General features: G+C 36.4%; 1 protein-coding gene across 4 annotated transcripts in view; it reads left to right on the forward strand.

Annotated features, from left to right (window-relative positions):
- PTPRQ (protein tyrosine phosphatase receptor type Q) overlaps positions 1-21,376 on the forward strand; it is a 146,964-nt gene that overhangs the window by 41,498 nt on the left and 84,090 nt on the right. For all 4 annotated transcript variants that reach the window (XM_074870661.1, XM_074870663.1, XM_074870665.1 and 1 more), the window contains exons 24-34: positions 2,683-2,811; positions 3,569-3,715; positions 5,344-5,516; positions 8,750-8,960; positions 10,675-10,827; positions 10,949-11,128; positions 11,894-12,001; positions 14,425-14,706; positions 16,730-16,912; positions 17,608-17,709; positions 20,089-20,209. In XM_074870661.1, coding sequence (XP_074726762.1) covers positions 2,683-2,811; positions 3,569-3,715; positions 5,344-5,516; positions 8,750-8,960; positions 10,675-10,827; positions 10,949-11,128; positions 11,894-12,001; positions 14,425-14,706; positions 16,730-16,912; positions 17,608-17,709; positions 20,089-20,209 — 1,789 coding nt within the window. The remainder of the gene's footprint in view (positions 1-2,682; positions 2,812-3,568; positions 3,716-5,343; positions 5,517-8,749; positions 8,961-10,674; positions 10,828-10,948; positions 11,129-11,893; positions 12,002-14,424; positions 14,707-16,729; positions 16,913-17,607; positions 17,710-20,088; positions 20,210-21,376) is intronic.

Below are 21,376 nucleotides of genomic sequence, written 5' to 3' on the forward strand. Positions count from 1 at the left end.
GAGTTGATTCTGGATTACCTGCAATGCACTGAGAAGTTAGAACTGGAAACAAAGGTTGTCCGGGAGCAGGAGTTCTATAATGGCTTAGGTAGTGGGCAAACATCATGCAGTAGAGCCATACCAAAAAGGTGTTCTAAAGGAATGTTTTTCTGGCTTTCTGTTTGCTAGTGCATCATTCTTTTGCCTGACACAGTTTGATGCTACTGGGTTCCCCTTTCATACATCCAGAATTCATAGCACTGTTCAGATGAAAAGAAATTTAGTTGCCTCCTAGCACCGTTCATTTGAATTGCTTTGCTAGAATTAAAATATCCTTAGTTTGCTGTTCTGTCTAGGGTTAATAAAGTTTTGGACAGTTTCTGTTCTAATGGTCTCAGGGCTAATTTCCAGTTTGTTTTTACCCTGTTAACATCCTAGGATAAATGCACTGGTAATAAGAAAACCCTGGAAACTGATGAAAAGCTTACACAATGGAGTTTAGTTCTTCCAAATACATAGGAAGATGTCAGATGTTTGAAAGATAAGATCTTCAGTCCTTGCGTACTGGGTGCCTGTACAGCCAGGGTTTGTCCATTAAAGCAGGGTCTGGGAACAGGGAGGTTGGCCTATGGGTCACTGTGGGTGCATGCATGGTGTGCACAGGGCCATGGGCACGGTCAGCCCTTGTGGCCCAAGCCTCAACAGGTCCTTCTTCTTAGGACCACACTGGTACACCCAAGCTTCTGGATCCATCTCTACTAGATCTTCACCTTATGAGCATTCAGGTGCTTGCTAAAGTGTTCCTCTGCGAGTCCTGCATGCCTGCATGCCAAGGACCCTGTTCTGAGCCTGGCCATAGAGTTGGTTGGTGATTTGTTAGGAAGGCATTATGAGTTAATAGATGTTTTTCCTCATTTTTATTTTTTTACCTTTCATTTGCCTCAGTGGGAAAGATGTTTTTACATGCTAACGTTTGTATTTATCTATATAGCCTATATAATAAAATCATAATTTAGGAATGTTGCTTTGCAGTTATTGTGAACGGTTCCTCCTCCAGTATCAAGGACCATCATTCAGTATCTCTGTGATTACTGAAATGCACTTCCCTTCTCCAAATGTCTTGGTTCTCACAAAAATCTTTTTAGTGTCACACTAGCCACCCCCTCAAAGTTACCAGTTTCTCATACGGCGAAAACCTCACATTTCAGTCCTCCACTGGAGTGTCTGAGATGAGGCTTGAGGGAGAGGAACTGATGGATTATAGTTTGTGATAGCAGGTGGGAGGATGGAGAGCACATTTATTTCAAATATCACTTTCCTGCTCACATGGGAGCATGACACGGAGTTGTCATGCCTATTTCATCACACAGAAGAAGATGATATATGTCCCTACTGTATAGCTTGTTGATGTTCCACTTTAAAACGCTGACAATTATTTCTATTCCCTCCAACCAGAATTTTCTGAGATGTGCTGAAGCTCTCCTGTGTTCCTGACAAAGATGATATTTTTCTTGCTTTGATTTTTGAAAAAGAGGCTACTTCTTTAAAGTATTTTAAAATGCTTCATTATATATATTTTTTGAGAGCTCAGCATGCAGGTATTTCCTTTGCTGGGATGGCTGTCAAGGGGAGGATACTTCTACAAAGAGAAAAAGTTTTAAACCTTGAAAAAAAAGTGGACTCATAAGATAATACTTGTGTTCAATTGTAGCTAATACAATTTGCATAACTAAGAATGACTAAGTAGTCACTACTGACCAATCTATAGCATATCTTTCAGGAATGATCAGATTTTTCATTTCTTTCATTTGTACATTAGTTTTTACAAAAGACAATAGGACTTTTTTAAGAGTAATATGTTAGTTAATTTACGTATTTGTTTACAGGATCAGTCTATATCTCCATATTGGCTTAAATCTCACACATGACATATCAAGACCTGATTTTCATAGAAATTTGTATCAAGCAGTTCCCATAAGTTTACTTGCATATGCAGCATTTTTAAAATCAGGTTTGTTTTTACTCCATATGGATGTACAAAATTCCACCTCATTTAATTGTCTTTGGATTCAGATTTTAATCTCCATAGTAATCTCTCATTAATTTATCAGTGCAGTAAGGTATACTTTAGAAAGGGCAGGGGTCGGATTCAATAATCACTTGAGTATTGGAGTCATTTAATATATGTGAATAGTTTCATGAAAATAGAAAATTACTCATGTATGTAATGTTTTTGCAAGCTTAATTGGTTCCAGGTTTACCTTTTTGGATAGTAATGTATATCATTATTGTTGTCAGAAATCTTCAATATGAAATATTATCTATATGAAAGAAGAACCTATTCAAGGAAGAAAAAATGTACCTGATGTGAGCTCTGTATTGCTGAGCCTCACAATCATATTTGAACATCATCTATATGTAATCTGTATCATGATGAGTTCCATGCTAAACTTGGTAGAATCTCTGCCTTTGTCTTTTAAGGATGTTTTGCATACTACCAGCTCTCTTGATATCTTTTGTGAGCATTACCTTAAAAAAGAAATTAAATAAAAATAATTCATTTTTGATGACATGTGCTTTTAATGTAGCTTCTCTTCAGAATATTTAATGTTTATGTTTAAAAAGAATTGTCTGATATGTGGTTCTTGGAAATCCTAATATAAATTATTTTATGTTCAAAGACTTTTTCCAATATTGTTTAAGTTCCAGAGGATCCACCACAAAATTTTGCCAAGAGCAACATTACAGCAAAGTCTTTTGCAGTGATGTGGGACCCACCAACCATAGTAACAGGAAAGTTTAGTTACAGAGTTGAGCTGTATGGACCATCTGGTAAGTCTGAATTAATGTTTTTATTTCTTTATCTTTTTTGTGCTTATTTCCTTACACTTGCATTCTTAGTGTCCCTGCCACTCAAGAATGAATATTTGAAAGCGGTGCTATGTATACTTTTTACTATTAGAATTTTTAATAGTTTTTAGATTACTTTTAAGGGAAAAGTGTCCATCGTGAGGAAGAGTATGCAATTAAATTCACACTGGATATTCTGAAGCGTGGAGGAAGCCAACTTTCCTCACTCTTTCAGAGAGATGACAGGCTAAGCTTGCAGCTGAATGAGGGTGTTTATCCAAATAATTCTGTATCTTACCTTTACTCTTTTCTCTTTCTGTTAAAGATTTCTGGAGGATTTTCATTCCTGTGTAGTATGTAATCAACTGTATGATTCTGTTTTGATGGTTTTGTAATTTTTTTTAACTCAGACATGTATGTATAAAGAAATTATATAATTCCCTGTAGTTAAGTAAGACATTAATGAGCTGTATAGTAATGTTTTTAGGGACGACACAGGAAAAGCAATAGAAATTAATTTATAAACAAAAAAACCCCTTCCTCTTAAAACTCGTACCTTCTTGAGGTGGCTTTTTTGTTTGGTTGGGTTTTTTTCCCCAGATATTCACTACTATTTCCAGTGAAGTTGATGCCAAATCAGCTTTTTCACAACAAATCTGGCTTTTCATCATTCATCATCCTGGAAAGTAGCTGTGGACTCTTTATTTTTGAGCTAGAATCTCTTCATTTTTCATTCCAGGTCATATTCTGGATAACAGCACAAAAGATCATAAATTTGTATTTAGTAACCTTGTGCCGTTTACAACATATGACGTGTACGTCAGTGCTGAGACAAGTGCTGGGGTGGGGCCAAAGACTAACCTTACAGTTTTCACTCCTGCAGATGGTAAGTAAGCAAAGAGAAGTGAAGTAAACGGGCTGTAAATGATAATTGGTTTCAGTTTTCCTTTCAGAGGCTTTTAGGTACTTTGCAAAAGAAAGAAGGGGTGTCTTATAAGAGAGGAATAAAAAGCTAATGAAAGAAATTAGCTAAAAATTTATTACATCGATTTATTTCTCCATTTTTTGTTGAGTTCATATGCTGTCACTAAACTACTCGCTATCAGAAGCCTTCACAGATTGTGAAAGAAACGTAGTTTCTGCCTGAATGAAAGTAGTTATTTTTAGATATGGCAATTAAATTGCAGGTCCCCCCCTTACCCGTTAGATGGCAGCAAGTGGAAAAGAAAGAATAGCGCACGATTCCCCACGGCTGGTTTGTTCAGCTCCAATTTTCTTATTAAACCTCTCATTTGACTAATTTTCACCAAATCCAAGGTCCCACACCAGTTTCTAATGAAGCCACCTTTACCAGGGACCACAGCTCTGAGGCAGACCCAGCATCAAGATCTTGTCCTGGGGCAGTTCTGCCCCTGAGCCATCAACTCAGTTGTCAGGGAGTTTTGGCTCCCAGTAGTTGACTCACCAGGTGAGTCCTTTGCTGTATAGAAATGCAGTTTTATCTTACATGTGTGTGAGATTGTGCAGGATCTGCATCTGAGGATGCAACCAGAAATAATTGAGAGTCAGTGTGTAATAGGCAGGCAGTTTCAAGATGGTTATTTCTCTATTATGTTTATGCCACACAACACAAATTTAGAAAAATCTCTCAATCAGTGATTGCTGCAATGCTTGCTGTCAAGGTGTAACAGCAGGAGGAACACCTATCCTTATTTATCATATTCTTTCCTGAAGTATGTGCTTTTCTCAGCTCTCGGAGACAATTTCCAGGGATGGCCTGCCTCAGTACAATCATGCTCATCTTCTGTCTAAACTCACTGGCAGAAGCCAAAGGGGATTTTGGTGGTTTTGGGGGTTTTTTTAGAGTTACATAGAATGTCTCATTTTAATGGCAAATCTACAAATATTCATTATGCAAGTAATTTCAAGTTTGTCTTTTTCTGAGGTATATTAGGAAAAATATTTTTCATATCAAATCTGAATATTGTTCTATTGAATATAAATGTATCTAATCTCTGGCAGTCCTATGCAAAGTACACTATCATTATTACTGCATAGGTAAAGAAGAAATTGAACCAAAACCTGTTATAAAAGGGAAGTGATCAAAATGTATCACATTCATTATTTTTTTTCAGCTTTTTACTTCAGCTTTTGATGAATTTAGAACTAAGCTTTCATTTTTGGTATATTTGAGATTCTATATAGGAAGCTAGCAACGGTCTGCTTGCTTCCAGTGCACTGACTTCAGTGGACATATCTGATTTAAATCCTCTTAGGATTTGATCATATTCATGCATAAGTCATATATGTCAAAAAAACCTGTGTGCATATTTTTAGAAGTGTAACTTGTTTGCTAAGAAAGCATATGAAATAACTGTTTACCTGCACAGGACTAACTCAAAAGGTAAGGACATGAAACTTGATTGAATGCCTATGGTACTTTGCATGGAGTGCTGAAAAAGCTTGTAATAATCACAAATGTTTAATTAAATCAAGTTTTTCTTGAATATTCAGTCCCAGGTGCTGTATCAGATTTACATCTAGCAGAAGTGGAAGCCACATATATAAAAATTGTTTGGAGGAAGCCAGGACAACCTAATGGAATCATTACCCAGTACAGAGTTAAAGTACATGTGCAAGAAACAGAGGTAACTCTGGAAAACACTGTTCTTGAAGGAAAAAATAAGGTATTCAGTTTTTTTTTTTTTTAATATGGATTTCTTTGCTAGATTAAATTTGCTTCTCTGCCTTATCTGATAGGTACAGAATGTGGAATTAGCCACCACAGAGGAGTTGACAATGTTTTTAAAAGCCACCTTCCTCACCCCACCCTCTTTCTCTGGCTGGGTTTTAAGGAGGTTCCAATAATGCTCTTTATACAACAGGAAAACAATAAATAATTCTTGCAGAATGATCCAGACTGTCTTAGCTACTGAAGACAGGAAGCCATAGCCCACAGTCTTGTGCTTTCTAGCCCTTGAGTTCTTTGCAGCATAGGGTGACCTAACAGTAAGATTTAGGTGCCTAGATTGATACATAGCCACTCAGGCAACCTCCTAGAAGATGCAGGTATGAATCCTATGGACAAGTCAATTCAACAGAAGTCTCCCAAGGCTGATTAAGTTCTCTGCTTACAAGGCAAACAGCCCTAGACTTTCTGCCCCCATTTGTATACCCGAATGTACATGTCTGACACTACACGCTGAACTCCGTGCTATGGTTGTGTACTAAGGAAATCTGTGCACATCTATCGGATCAAATCTTGTAGAGGATTGTTTTGCTGATTAAGGATACCAATTAAACTCAGACACCAGAGTGAAAAGAGTAGGCGTACTTTACTGGTAATAACCAAGTAATGTAACAGCGTAATACAGAGAACATGCAGTAAGTAGAAGCAGAATAGTGCACTTAAAGCAACAAACAGAGTAACGCATCAAATCATTACTACACGAGAGAGAGAGAGAGAATAGTAATTAAGAGAAATACATCACCACTTGCATATATCATCATCATCATCCAGATCCGCAGACGCTGGGGAGCCCCGGTTACAGCGAGGATTTGGAGAGCCTGTCCCGGCAAGTGGGAAATCCTACGCGGTGCGTCCACCCATAGGTGAGGCTTCCAAAGTCGCTGCAAACGGGCCCAGCCTTATATACCAGAGATCGACAAGCCAGAATAGCTGGCATCTTTGTTTTGAGCGGAAAGTTTCTGGTTTCATTCTCCTGTTGGATTCCACCCGAAGCCTGGCCAGGGCTCGGGGGGGGACCAAGGGAGTTTCTAAAAAGGCCGAACACTTGGGTTCTCAGCCTTGAACAAGGCTGCGAAAGGAAAGTTGGATACATTCTCTCCCCTCTACTGATTATATTTTGTCTTTCACTAGCGAGTTTACATATTTTATTAATGACTACATGCTAAGTTAGCAGCTTCAGCTTGGGGCCTGTTGTTCAGGCTGCAGTATTTCAATGCTTTAGCACTTTTTACACCAGCATAAGTGGGTTGTTATAACTTAGTACAATACCTACTAGCACAATGGTTATCAGTTATAAAATATACAGGATTCATCTATAGGTCAACTCTGGCTTGGGCCTGTTGTCCAAGCCTTAGCACTTCAAGGATGTATGCTGTCAGTCTAGCTTCTGGATTTTGGGTCCCGGAGTGCTCTACATGCTTCGATGAGGCAGCTCTGAGCATGCAGCACGGAACTGTAGACCCCTAGCAAACATTCAGCTCAGGATTGAGTGCTTTCTGAGGTAGGGCTTTTTGGTCTGAACTTTGAACATAGGTGCCCAAAGTTTGTGTAATCCCTTTTTTCAGATAATGATGTCTTTCTCTGGATCTGACATAGGATCTAAGTTTTTGATGTAGAGCTGAATGAAGGAGTTAATTTTCAAGTTGAATGGTATACATTAAATAGAGCCCTGGAGCCAAACAATAAATAAGGAGTAAGGGGGAAAAAAAATGAGGATAAAGATCCATTCATTAAACCAGGCAGGCATCCTTGGAAAATGAAAGTATATAACTCTGTAATTAAAGATCGTATCATAGTACAGACACAGAAAAAAGGAAAGTTGTCTGCACAGACATGTTTTAATGATGGGATTTCCTAATTTTTGAGTTCTTAGTGTAGTATAATTACTGCTTTATTATAGTTTACTGAATGTAATTTTCTAATTAAAAACCAAATCATAATAAATATTACTTTATTTAGAACCCTGTTAACCCAAGCTTAGAGCATCTGCAGGATTTGAACTGTCAGATCCACAGTGCTAACAGTACTCAATAACTAGTAGCAATAAAAAGCTGTTGTCTTATATGTGGAAAAGCCTCAGAAACCAAAAAGTATTTCCACATGGATTACTATTTTGCTATAAAATGCTGGTGAAGATGAGGCATATATAGCTTTTACCTGTTGGTACTTTGGTGAGACTGATACTGTATCTCTGCCTGTGGTTACACCCCCCCATAGTTAAAGCAGTAAAAAAGCTGCTTTGCTCTCTCTCCACCCAGAGTCTGTAGGGAGAGAGCTAATGTGTATTAGTTACATCACTGTAAAAGCATCTCTTTCTGGCAGTGAAGTGGGCCGTATGTGTGAGTGGGGAGGATTCACAGATGACAGCAGAACAATTTAGAGACACTGGAGTGCTGGATTCAGTCCCAGATCCTGAAGGGGCATAATGATCTAGTGCTTACACACCATTCTGTACCTATGCTTTAATTGCTCTCTCTTTTCTCCTTTTGTTTTTCCTCCGTTTGTAGTTCTTGCTCCCCTTATACCTACTGCCATCCCTTTCCAACATTTGTCTTTTGTCCCTTCTGTCCTACGGACCTCTATATCACTTACCTCCTTTTCACTTTCCCTTTTCACATATATACTCCCTTATTTTCCCTCTCCCCTTTATTTCATTAGCTTCTGTCCCATTATTCCCTCTCAGTGATCTAGTCAACCTGTTACTCCTTTTCTTCAGGGCCTAGTAGGGGCATCTGAGGCCCTCTTGTTTTCAGTGCCTGCAACCCTGGTTCAGAACACGTACAAATGGAATCTCCTAAGCTCAAACATGTGTCTATTCACTATAACTCCAAGGACATAACATTAAAGTTAAAGACCTTGGTCTAAAATTGCCATTTTACTATAAAAAACATATTTTAAGAGGTTAAAAAAAAAAGAATGTGGTGTTTATTTGAACAATAAAAATGAATAAAAGGTTGTAGGCTACTGGCAGCTGAGTCTTTTTCATTAGAAATATTGTATTTTGCAAAGTTAATTATTGTTGGAAAGATAATGTTTGTATGCCAACATTTATGTAGTCTGTGTATATATATATGCACAATACACAAACACTTTCTATATTGGATATAAAAGTAATTAAATAATTTAGTGATGACAAATTTTGTGATTTATTTTTATATTTCTAATTTTTAGTATTTGATTGATTCTTTGGAACCATACATGATAAGTGAAAACATCAAACCTTCTCCCGCTTGGAATTCAATGGAAACAGCCAATGAATTATATGAAGGTTCAGCTGAAATGTTTTCCAGCATTCAGACAACTTCCCCAGTAATATTTACAAGTGTATCTGGTGATAATTTGCCTCCTATAAATGGAGCTGCAAAATTACATTCTGCTTTGGGTAAGATATTTTAGGATATTTTTCTACCTGCTCCTTTGTTCTGAAGGACCCCCATCACTGTCCCAGATATGATCTTTAGCACATGGTTCAAGCAAATTATGAATGGGTCACTTGCTGGAGTCGGATTTTTTTACTACCAAATAACCTTCTGAAGCAAATGGGAATGCCACACAGGCAGGAACTAGCCCCTTGTCACCTAGCTGACCTTCTTCCTAGTGAAAGGAGCACCCGAAAGCCATCAGCCAAGCTGCATAGACAATCAGTTATTACAGTTGCCAAAGCAGGTGTGATTGTCAGGGATTAACATATCTCCAAGCCCTTCAGAGACCTTGATTTCTTTAAGCCTTTTGACTAATAGGTTTTCAAATGTCAGTGAAGGTAAATAGGTCAAAAAGTTACAACTTTGCTATATGGGTGACAAACAGGTGGAGATGACCCCATGACATGGTGATGTCATTAGTGTGTACACTTGTTCTATATTATCAATGGACCAGTGTTTCTTTACCAAGTATGGATATTTGCAAGTCATTAAGCAGACCTCAGTTGACAGGCAGGGACTTAAAATACCACTCAGTTTTTACAGTGAATTTTGAACAGTGGGGAGAATATCAAGTTTTTATTTTTTGAATTTTTTATTAAAGTCACCAAATTCCTCCATGTACACCAGTATCTAAAACCAGAATTGAATCCATTAGTTTAATCTACAGTGGATCTTTTCTGTACTATATTAATCCTGAAGAATCTTCTTTGTCATACAGAGAAAACTTACAGTGCTTTAAATGTGAATCTTCTTTTTACAGCCTCATTCAGCTTGAGGTATTGAGTTGCTAAAAGATGGCTGCATTGCTGAAAAATTGACTTCAGACAGCATCTGTTGTAATCTAGCATACGAGTATTATTTTATAGTAATTATAGTAGTTAAAGCTGTTGACAGCCAAATTTTCAACAGGGTCTGTTGATTTTTAGATGCTTTCATTTTAATGCTGGTCTTGTGAAACTCTGAGCCTGATATTCAGATATGTGAAGCACCCACACTTTTTTGTGTTGCAGTGGCATAATGGCTGCTTTATAACAGATGATTTTGACTAGCACAGTTGGATTGTGGCTGACTTTGAACTTTACTGCAGATGCACCAAAAACTCTTTCTGGGCATGTATGACTTCTTCATTCTGCTGACCACAACTCTTCTGCGAAAAATACCAATGTGAAGGGATCTGTGAGGAGAGCCATTTCAAGTATAGATATTATAGCACCATTGGGAGGGCAAGAAAGAGGGAATCTGTCTTTCCCAATTAAAAAAAAAATTGAAAACAAAACCAAAAGCTCCATCAGCCTAGGAGCCATGGTTCTAAACAGTTACTGGACAGACTAGGCCATATACAAATATGCCTTTTCCTAGTTCCTAGGGGATTTCTCTCAATTCTTTTTGGAGATAGCTGTCAGTATAAGCCTCGTGGTTTTAGCTCTTGCCCATTCATTCTTTCATCTAGGCTAATCTATCTATTGTACACATGAAAATGGACCTATAATAGCCTTTCCTTGATTGAGTGAAGGGATGGAGTGTAAACTTTTCTTTTAATTTTTGTAATTGCCATGAAAGTTCATTCATTTACAATAAAATAGTTCCAGGCTGCTGTGTCAAAGTGAGTTTAGAATGCAAAATTTAAAAAATGAGTTTACAAGTAAGTAACTCTTTCTCTCCATTTAATCACAGATAATCGATATACTATTAACATCTTGTCTGAAGAACTGTCATATGTTATAAAGGACCTTGTACCTTTCACAGACTACAAAATCAGTGTGTCTGCTTTCACTGTTGTTGGAGAAGGACCACCATCAGTTCTTACAGTCAGGACACGTGAACAAGGTGAAACGTTATAACTCTCATATTTTCAAAGTTGACATACATTGACTTCTTTCACTGAATATTTTAATTTTTAAAAAATCATTTATTTACTTACTGTTATAGTTTTCTGTTTTCATTTAAGTTCCAAGCTCAGTACAAAATATATCTTACAAGAATATTAGCTCCTCATCTATTTTGCTGTATTGGGATCCTCCAGCAAATCCCAACGGGAAAATCATTCACTATACTGTTTATGCAATGGAACTGGATACAAAAAGAGCATTCCACACAACAACTTCAAACAACAGCTTACTTATGACAGGTACAGTGTCAGTTGATTTAAAAAAGTATAAAAATTGCAAATACATTATACAAAATTATTTTTTCCAGCTTTATATAATGTAGTCATTTGCAAGGTAGGTGGACCAAATCTCTGCTATCCCCACACACACAACACAACTGCATGTAAAGGGAAGGTTGGGACACTACTGACAGACTTGTCTACTGTGGAGGGGTATGTAGGGAGTGTGAGATGGGAGGAGAGGACTAGGTAATGCAAGCAGTAATTTGTGAAATGTGCCAAGTAGTAATTTTTGAAATGGATTTCTCCTTGGAATTTCTTCCTCAGCCTCTTCTTTCCACATAAGAAAATATTCCTAAATTGACAATTCTTTTTCAGACTTGAATTTTTTTTATGGTATTTGTCTGACATTAATAATTTTCTTCTTTTAAAGTGATAATTTTGATAGTAATTGAAGAAAATGCATTCCTCGTGGTGTTTCAGATTAATGCATATAGAATGAAAGCACATATTAGGATGTACATATGCACTTCCTTTGTTTTGACAAATTCTTAAAGCTATTTACAGGGTTGAAGCTGGATGACATTTGAAAATCTGTTGATTTGACTGAATGCTTATTCGACTCTCCACAAATAAATAGTATTATACATATTCTGTCTTTTAGATGACAAATGTGTATCAAAAACTCTCAGAACAGTAACCATTTTTACAGTTTTATAAGTAGCTATGAGGAAAAAAATATGTTTAAGAAGTCAACAGTCAAGGTTTTTTTACTTCATCTTTTAGGTTTAAAAAAGTACACAAATTATAAAATGAGAGTTGCAGCCTCTACCACAATTGGAGAAAGTGCTTTGTCTGAAGAGAATGATGTTTTCGTGAGAACCCCTGAAGATGGTAAATACATTGTTTGCAATGATGATTTGATTTCTGTATTGAAGTTTGCACTTCTTCAGAAGACTGGGCACATACATAAGGAGGGGAAGAAAGTGTACAAATAAAATCAGTGTTTGTTGAAATTATTAGTCTTCTATCAGTCTGTGACTTCATTCAGCCCGTTTTTAGGTAAGTGCTAGAAATAATGATGAAAGCTGCAACATGATCAGCAATCAACTAATTTCAACTCTGATAGACAAATGAGAAGAAAGCTGCAGAGCTGAGGTTCCTTCACTGAAAACAGTGTGTCCCTAAACCCCATCTAAACCATAATCAATTATCTTTGGGTCTCCATCTGGAAATGGCAGCTTTCAACAATTCAGAGGCCATATTGCTGTCTATAAGCAGAGCTTCTGATAAAGTGAGGGATTTATATACTGAATGATATTATATGCAGTTGTTTTTGTACAGGTTTGGGCCTTTATTCATTTTAAGACTGATCAATAGTTTTAATGTAGGGTATAATACTACTTTATGAAGATTTCTGGATCTTCCTTGCTTGCTTACAAGGCAGTCTCCACCCATGAAGGCTCAGGGGCAGTAGCTGGAGTTGCCACTGGCCTCTGCAGAGAGAACACAGGAATTTGATTTACAGAGCAGAGTCATGAGTATTAAACCTTAATCTTTTCTCATTTGTATCAGGTTTATATTTTCGCTGGTTTCAGCAAAGTCATTTCCAGTTTTTACCAAAGTAATAAAGAAGGTAATTGTCCTGTTGTCTTTTATCTCTCTCGTTGCCAAATATGCTACAATACAGGAAAAAATAATTAATTGAGAATAAAATAGCATAGGATTACAGGATTAAAAATCGTGGGGATTTATGAATCTTAGATGATTTGAATAACCAACCAAAATACCAAATTAAACAGCAAAACTTGTAAAAGGTGTTTTGTAAAATGCTTGTAAATTTTTTTAAAGGTTGTGTGCTTCTATGCTTAGTGTTTTGTGGAGGAAAGGCATATCCCAAGAACAGAAAATTACCTATATAAATATCTTTTTCTCTGAAACTTTGCGATTCCTTGTCTTTGAGCATTACAGAAATTGTTCAGAGTGGAGTTTCAGGCCAACAGTTCATCCATTGGTAAGAGATGTGTGCAAGCCTTGAGGAAACTATTGAGAAAACCACCAATAATTCCTGCCTTTTTATAAGTCTGTGTGTAATTACTCTTGTCATCATCTTCTTGTTCTTTGGCTTTCCTGAGGTATTTCAGGTTGAGATTCATGTCTCCTAACTTTAGCCAACCTAGGAGTGACAACTTGTTTGACTCTTGAAAAAAGAGATATCTCCAAATAAAAGGTTCACTACATCTGTCTTAGATAACTTGTGTTAGGATGGAAGATACTAGGCTGTTGCATTTAAATATTTTACCATGCCAGGTAAATTGCAAAATGCATTTCAGTTGAAGATTAAGCATCTTCACATGGGAAATATCCGTGTGGACAGTCTTGTCATCCAGAGAGACCTTTAGGACCAAAAAAAAAAAAAGAAGATGATAAATTCTGAAATATTTGGATATACATATTTGTATACAAACTGAATCTCATAATCCTGGGTTCTTAGTACATTTTTTTGAAATTTTATAGACAGGCTGTTTAAGGGGTAAAGTGATGAAGCCTTCAGAGTAATCAAGGTTGACATTCAGAGATGATTTTATTCATAACTGCAGCCCACTCACTCCTTCAACACTGCTGTGCATTACTAGCTGACTGGAGTCATGTGAACTCATACGTTGCAAGCAGATTTAGCCAACACCCTGAAACTGGGCTTGTTTTGTGCATGACTTTCACAACAGTGCATGCAAGATTTACATTGGGGTCTTCATAGTCATCAGTTAGCAGCTGTATCAGTAAACTAAAGGGAATTTCTTTACAGTGCATACAGTGCCTTGGTTCAGTGGTTGGTTGAGTGAAGTAAGATGGGTCGTTATTTAAGAAGAAAGCAGTAAGATGGTATTCATCTAAATTTAAAGAACCTGAATTTGAGGAGGACAGTGAGAGGATTTGAAGGATCAATCTGCATGAGAGCAGTAGACAGAAGATTTTTTTTTTTTCTTAATAAATGCATTTTTGGATACATTTGTAAGTGGATGAGAAAAGAAATTCCAAAAAACCTAAAGTGTCTGGGATGCAAAACGATGCATGGTTTTATGAGTGAAAAAGAAGACATACCAAAATTATGTCTTGATAAAAAGTGATAGGGCTATATTTATGATAAAAAGTGGTAAGGCTTTGAGAAGGAGAGTCAGTGAGTGAGTGAGTGTAGCCCTTTTGGTACAGTTAGGTAATCTAAATGTTAGGTTCAATAGGTTTATGAGATCAGTCTTATATTCAATTAACTGAAAGTCTCAGAATTTTTTTTTTTCTCTTTGATTTCTGTATTGCAGAACCAGACTCCCCACCCCAACATGTGGAGTTAATAAATGTAACTGCAACAGAAATAAATCTTAGATGGTTACCACCTGAGCAGCCTAATGGTCTCATAACCCACTATGAAGTTCTGTACCATGATTCCAATGATTTATTTATTAAAAATGCCTCATCTACAAGTATATCACTAAATGAAATGAAGCCATATACTCTCTACAACATCTCTGTAAGGGCATTCACCAGACTTGGCCATGGGAATCAGTCATCTTTTCCACTTCTGGTGAGAACTTCTGAAACTGGTGAGTGCATAGGTTTTTTTAAAAAAATGTAAATTTTCCACAATCAACTGCTTTATGGTGACCTTTGTCCAGGAGATCAGTTTAATTAATTTTAAAAGTATGTGTTTCCTTTGCAAAGCAATAAGCTTGAACCCTGTTTTGTCTTTTATATTCAAAGCAGAAGTAAGAGAACAGTAAGGAAGATTAAGAAGTAAAGAAAACAGTAGGAAGTTTTATGCCTGATGGACTTCATATATTTTACTATTTGTCCTTGGGGATTCCTTGTGTCTTGCAGAAAAATAATTTTTTGTAGAAAGGGAGGGCTTTCAGAAAGTGAGTGCAATTTGAAATTCAAGTCATGAACTGAAATTTTATAAGAATTCACTCCTAATGGTTTTAGAAAACCAGAATTCGCAGATAGGTGCTATTTTGTAGCAGGCAAAGTTGTTTATGTTACTAGAAATTTTTTGGAGAAGGTACAGATAAAACAAAATAGCAGAGGATTAGAGTAGATGAAGTTTTTCCAAGAAACAAAAGTAAATTTAGAATTGAAGATTGGGAAGGATGAGCATTAAAGAGGTGTAACAGGGCATAGGAAGAGACTTGAAATAAATAAGTAGCTGTGAGGTAGGAAAAGGTAGGGAAAGAACTATAAAATGTCGACAGAAAGTCATTAAATTTTCAGTGAAGCTAAACAGGAGAGATATTGGAGGAAAAACAGGATAATGGTTTACATAGAGGAATAGATGTTTGGGTTAAGCTGTAGATTCAGGAATGAAAGGTGACTGGGGAGACAGACATGAAGGTTAGTTTCCTTTAGGACTCAGCTATATCCAGGTAGCACTGGTGTGATGATCATCCTTTTTGGGGGGCCTTTTGCCATGTTCACCAATTTGCTACCTCAGACAACTGCCTACTTTGTCTATACCTAGAGCTAGCCCTGGAACTAAACATGCTCTGTTTATGACATTTTTCTCAGTAAGGAAAGACATGCACATACTGATGTGTCTCAGAAGTGGCAGGGAGATAACTCTGGTTCCTCGATTGTTAAGACACAGCGGAATCACTATGAGCTCCTTCTCATTGTTTCTGAAATTAACTTTTATCTTTGCTGTGTGAAGTAGTTGTGGTCTAGGCCTGCCTACCATGTCAAGCTCTTAAGGAACGGGGACACAAACACCTAGTTTTCAGATTGCATGAAACAATAGTCACAATGGAAGCACTGGTGCTACTTTTGAGGATTTTTTTTGGTCAGATACCGAAGGTATGTAGGCACCTGCCCAACTGATACAATGTCCTTAGATAAAACCTTTTTTATTGCTCTCTTTAACTTAGACATTGATCTTTTGTCCAAGTTGTATTTTAAGACAGTTAGTTCTTTCTCAGTGCCTAACTCCCCTGATGCTCAGAACACAAATTTGAATTCCAGATGCCTGTGATAGAGATGAGAAGCTGCTAAAAATGTCTTCTGAGATGAGAAGAATAAAACCAAGGGAGGATCTGGAGAATAAAGCATTTTGAGTGAAACACAACCTATTAATGGGCTGGTGTGTTTGAAGACCTCTTGGGAGTTCTCTGTTATCTTTCTACCATGAAATTAGGCAGAATTGTGGGCTGATTTTACTGTCTGTCATGGCATTTATCCCCTTTCTGGATATTGCTTAAGCATAAATTATTTAGCCTTTTGAATGCAGAGTTTCATCAAAATCTCCTAACAATAGCTAACTTGGACGATTGCAGTGATAGTTATAGGGTGTTAGAAGGAAAGTTTAGTGTCATGCTCCAGATCTTTTTTTGTCTGGCATGTTAAGATGATTTCCATAATTTTTTTTTTTTTTAAATGACCCGTACCTTGTTGTTACACTATGTGTCTGTCATGTGGTTTTGATCTTCCAATTCAGCCTCTTTTAAAATTTATTTCATAAAAAAATAGGATAACAATCCAAATGTTTACAATGTGTTTCATTTAAACCAGTTTAAGAAAATGCTTAACAAATCAATGAAACTGACTGAAATCTTCTGTGAGTCTAATTTTGTCTTCCAGTTCCTGATTCTGCACCAGAAAACATAACCTATAGGAACATCTCATCCATGGAAATTGAATTATCATTTTTCCCACCATCCATTCCCAATGGAATCATACAGGCCTACACAATATATCTCAAGAGGGCTAATGGAACCCAGCAAAGGGTCATAAACACTACCCTTCTGACGCTACATATTACAGGCCAGTAATAAATGATCTGGAACTTACGACAACTGTAAATTGTTCAGAGACAGGATCAACAAACTGATGCAGATCAATTAGTTCATTGGTTGGACATAATCCTTCTCCTTATATAAAGTTATGTGCTACCTGTACTGAGAAGTAGCCTGTTGTGTCCTGCCGTAATGTGCTGGTATGGGCCACAAACGGCATAGAGTCTAACATATTGTGTTTTACATGTTTAAAGTACAAGGAACTTCAATAGATTTCTTTGCATATCTGTCATTGTAACAAAGTAAACACTTGAGTCACCTACATATCTTTCTGATCTTATTCTTGATAAAAATAAATACTTTCCTTTGCATTCATCCTTGCATCTTTTTCTATATTCTGTCATTATTACTGAGGCATGATATGGCAGTTGATGCTGGGAGCTCAATACCTTAACCAGTAAATTATCAGAGTACAGCCAAGGACACTGTAAAGCGTTCTAGGAATATGAAGTATAAACTAATAATTACGGCTCTGCTCCTTCTTTTTTTTCATGCAGAATACTTTGTGTTCAGGTTTTCCTAATGCTTATTTCAGTCTCTAAAGACACAGATCTGTGTAAATGATGGGCCTATTCAGCACTTCAAAACTACTTATTGTCCATTAAAAAAAAGTAATTTGGCCCACTGAATGTTTGGCTTATTGAATTACTCTTCTTTATTTAGATTTAAAGAAATATACAGAATATACTGTAGAAGTGTCTGCTAGTACCACAATGGGGGAGGGCCTTCGTAGTTCACCTCTGCATATACTGACTGATGAAGATGGTAAGTCAGAACAGAAGTTGAATTGTATCATTGTCTGCCTGTAGTCTTAAACTAATCTTACACTTCCGGTCAGATATAAGTTTTATATACTTTTTTTTTGCAATTGTATCTGTGTATTGATATCTATATCTATCTACATGCAAACATACTCATCCACCTATCTATATATCTATCTGTTATTTAATGTATTTACCAGTACAAGCTATGTGAAATGGCATGCTTGCTGTGCATGGACATTTGGTCTTGCTATTATCTTATGAATTTGAAGAATCTTGATTTACTAATATTATTTTAATCTAATACACCACATGGTAGAATTAAATATTGTGTTTGGTTCTGCAGACATGTGAGAGCTGGAAAAAGGGAAAACCACCAAAAGGCAGCATGAATGGTTCAGGGACTTTCTGGTTCTTTCGTATGGAGATTTTTTGATTCTTCAAAATAGATGCATGTACAAATACACATATATAGATGTAGAATTATTAATATGAAAATGCTCAAAGTCCATTATCTTTAGTACTGGACTTCCAAATTGAGCAGGGCAGTGTTCTGCACTGCAGACTGAGAGTAGAACACAGTCATTGCATCCCTTGCTGGTTACTGCAGAGGAACTGCAATACGGTATTTGTACTTTCAGTACCCAATTTAGTTGTGGGAAGTTATCATTAGTCCCTTCTATAGTTTCTGGAGGGGGAATCCTGAAAAAAATTCAAAGCAGAATCTTAACCTACGTGCTGTGACTCACGTTTTGGAGGAGTCTGTGTCTGTCCCTCTCCATTGCTTAGGGAGGAAGTCTCTGGGAACCTAGACTAAACAGACGACACAAACATCCCATAAGCCATTCCCAAATTAAGTCTCTTTTCATGACTTAGGGATCACTGACTTGCCTAAGATCCAGCTTTTGGTGATAATGGATCTTTGCAAATCACCAAGATGTTGACAGGCTTACATTCACACTGTCAGTAATAAACCTTTGCTCAAGAGTAATGTTGCTGGAGCACACTGTGAACAGCTAATTTTGATAAATCCATCTTTTGCAGAGAGTATTTTTATTCAGAGGAATGTAGATTCTGTTCTTCAGCAGAAAATATCCTCTGAATAAGAACTTTAGAATGAACCAGGCATGCCAAAAAGACATGACATTCACAATATGACAGATCTTTTATTATATAGCCACTGAGGATAATATAACAAGTAAAACACTAAATACAGCTGTCGCCATTTTTCGCTAGTAAATACAGACAGTCATTGAATTCAGTGAACCTTTGTTCATGAAAAATATTTTTTTTTAAAATGTACAGAGTTCTAAAACCCTTATGCCAGCTTTTGAGATAGTGAAAGAAGGAACAACAACTGAAAAACAACAATATTTATAATACACCACATGTTCTTTATTCACAGGAACAGAGTGTTCCAAGGTTCAGACCAAATGTTTCATAGATTTGCTAATAGTTATGCTCATATTCTCAATTTTCATGCATGACTACATCTATGACCTGAATTTTTAGTGCATGATGCTCTTTGGTTTAATTTGAGAAAAACAGAAGTAATTCTAATATAACTTTATACTGATACATATATCCATGAATCAAGATGAAGAAAAAGATTTACTTCTCAATAACATGCTAATATAAAGCAGTATCACTTATGCATACATGGGTATATTTTTCCTCAGCAATATTTACATGAACTTCAGAATGAAATCAAATATGGTCTAACATTTACATTTACTTACATTGTTTCCCTACACAGTTGTGATATGGTGTCATGTAGAGTTCATCTTAAAATTAATTTTAAGGGTCTCAGTCAATGCCTATCTTTATATTTGCCCTTGTGACATGTTAAATGTATGAATGTGGTCCTTGTTTGATGGAGTAAATAGATTTCACCACTCCCTACTATCCCACATTTTTATCATCTCTCAATGCCATGCTTATCCATTTTCCCACCTTTTGGTGCTTTGTATAATTCTTTAGAGTATCTTCTTTTCCTCAGGGGAACTATTTTGCTATATTTTACATGTGGTCATACCTATAAAGCTCCTGCTTTTATTAGAAGGGGAAAAAAAAATTACAGCAATGTACTTGGACAGTAGGTGAATTGCTGTGACCTACCCGTTGCTCTGTTTTCTCATGAAGTACTTTTTCCATTGAATCACAGAAACAGATGTTCTAACACCACCATGCAAAATCTTCTTTTATCATCTGTCAGAAAAAGGAAAAGAAGCTGTGTGTTAACTTTAGTTGATGGATACTGTACGAGTGTAGTACAAAGTTCACTTTCCATCACAAATAATTAAAAACCTATTTAAGGATGCTGCATATCCCATCGATCTTAGCTGTTTAACAAGATGTTGTGTCCTATTCTCTCATTTTACAGCTCCAACTTCTCCTCCAGAATCCCTCTCTGTAAAACAGTTGTCGGGTGTCACTGTGAAGTTGTCATGGAAACCTCCGCTGGAGCCAAATGGAATTATCCTCTATTACACAGTTTACGTCTGGTAAGATTTTCTGGAAGTAGTTCTGAGGATAAATATTAATCTGTAACCTATCAGGAATGTTAGGTTTTTCTTACACAATGTGTTGATTACACATTTTTGGAGAACAAATATTCATCCAGCATTTAAAATACTAGCCTTTTGTATATACAAATTCAGATATAATGTATCTGAGTCAGTTGAAATGTAGCTGAAAATTGGGGTATTAACTATTTCATAAGCATTTTCAACATTTTTTTAAAGGTTATGTTGCAGTGAATGAACTCAAATTTAAATTAGACCATGGTGACTATTTTCATTATATTCTGATTAGGCCTGTTGTAAGGCAGAGCACAAGCCTATGCTAAATTGTCAAGGAGATTTGAAGTAGTCTTAAAATAGAGAAAGATTGCTTCCTTTTGTAGAAAGTGTGCAAGAGCAATGTTAAGAGTCTTTGTATGTGCTATTAGTTATGTCTACTGTTATATTTTATATTTATTCATAGCAAACAAGTATTTTTAGCAGATATTTTTCATTTACTGTGGTTTGGATTTTTTTCTATCTGTCCTTTCTTTTTCCCTATTTTTTTTTTTTCTGTCATCCCTCCTGGGATCTTTTTTCACCTTAAAAAAGGAGTTTTGTCACTTACAAACTTGCAACTTCTGTCCTATTCTCTGCATAACATAGTTTGGTCTAATGATGTGGCATCTCTTCAAAGATCTATGTATAACTTCTACTGGGACTGAAAAGATTTTGTTATTCATCACTTTTAATATATTGCATTTATGCTGTACCATTTTATTGCCACTACTAAGGTGCAGGAAGCAAGTGCTAATGTGCATGTTATGAGATGTGAACCAGATATGCCAATCAGCAGTTGTTATAAACACACTTCTATTGAGCTTACATTTATTATTCTAACATTACTTGACAGTTTTGGGGTAGGGTTTGGCCTCAGTTCCTACTGATTTTTTTTTTAAATTATAGCTTCTAGTTAAGTTGGTGATAATGTGAACAGGAGTGAGGTCTTCTATCCAGAAAAGTTAAATTTGGCTTGTCTTGTTACTTCTACTGTATTGGCAAGGTCTGGTGCTCTTTAACCACAAAAAACATTAAATTAAAGACTTTCCTCTAGCTAGGAAAGAGTTACTTCATGATAAGGATTATGGTTTTGATACAGGCTATGTTCAA

Source organism: Strix uralensis, chromosome 5 (assembly GCF_047716275.1).
Source record: "Strix uralensis isolate ZFMK-TIS-50842 chromosome 5, bStrUra1, whole genome shotgun sequence".
Taxonomy (NCBI): Eukaryota; Metazoa; Chordata; class Aves; order Strigiformes; family Strigidae; genus Strix; species Strix uralensis.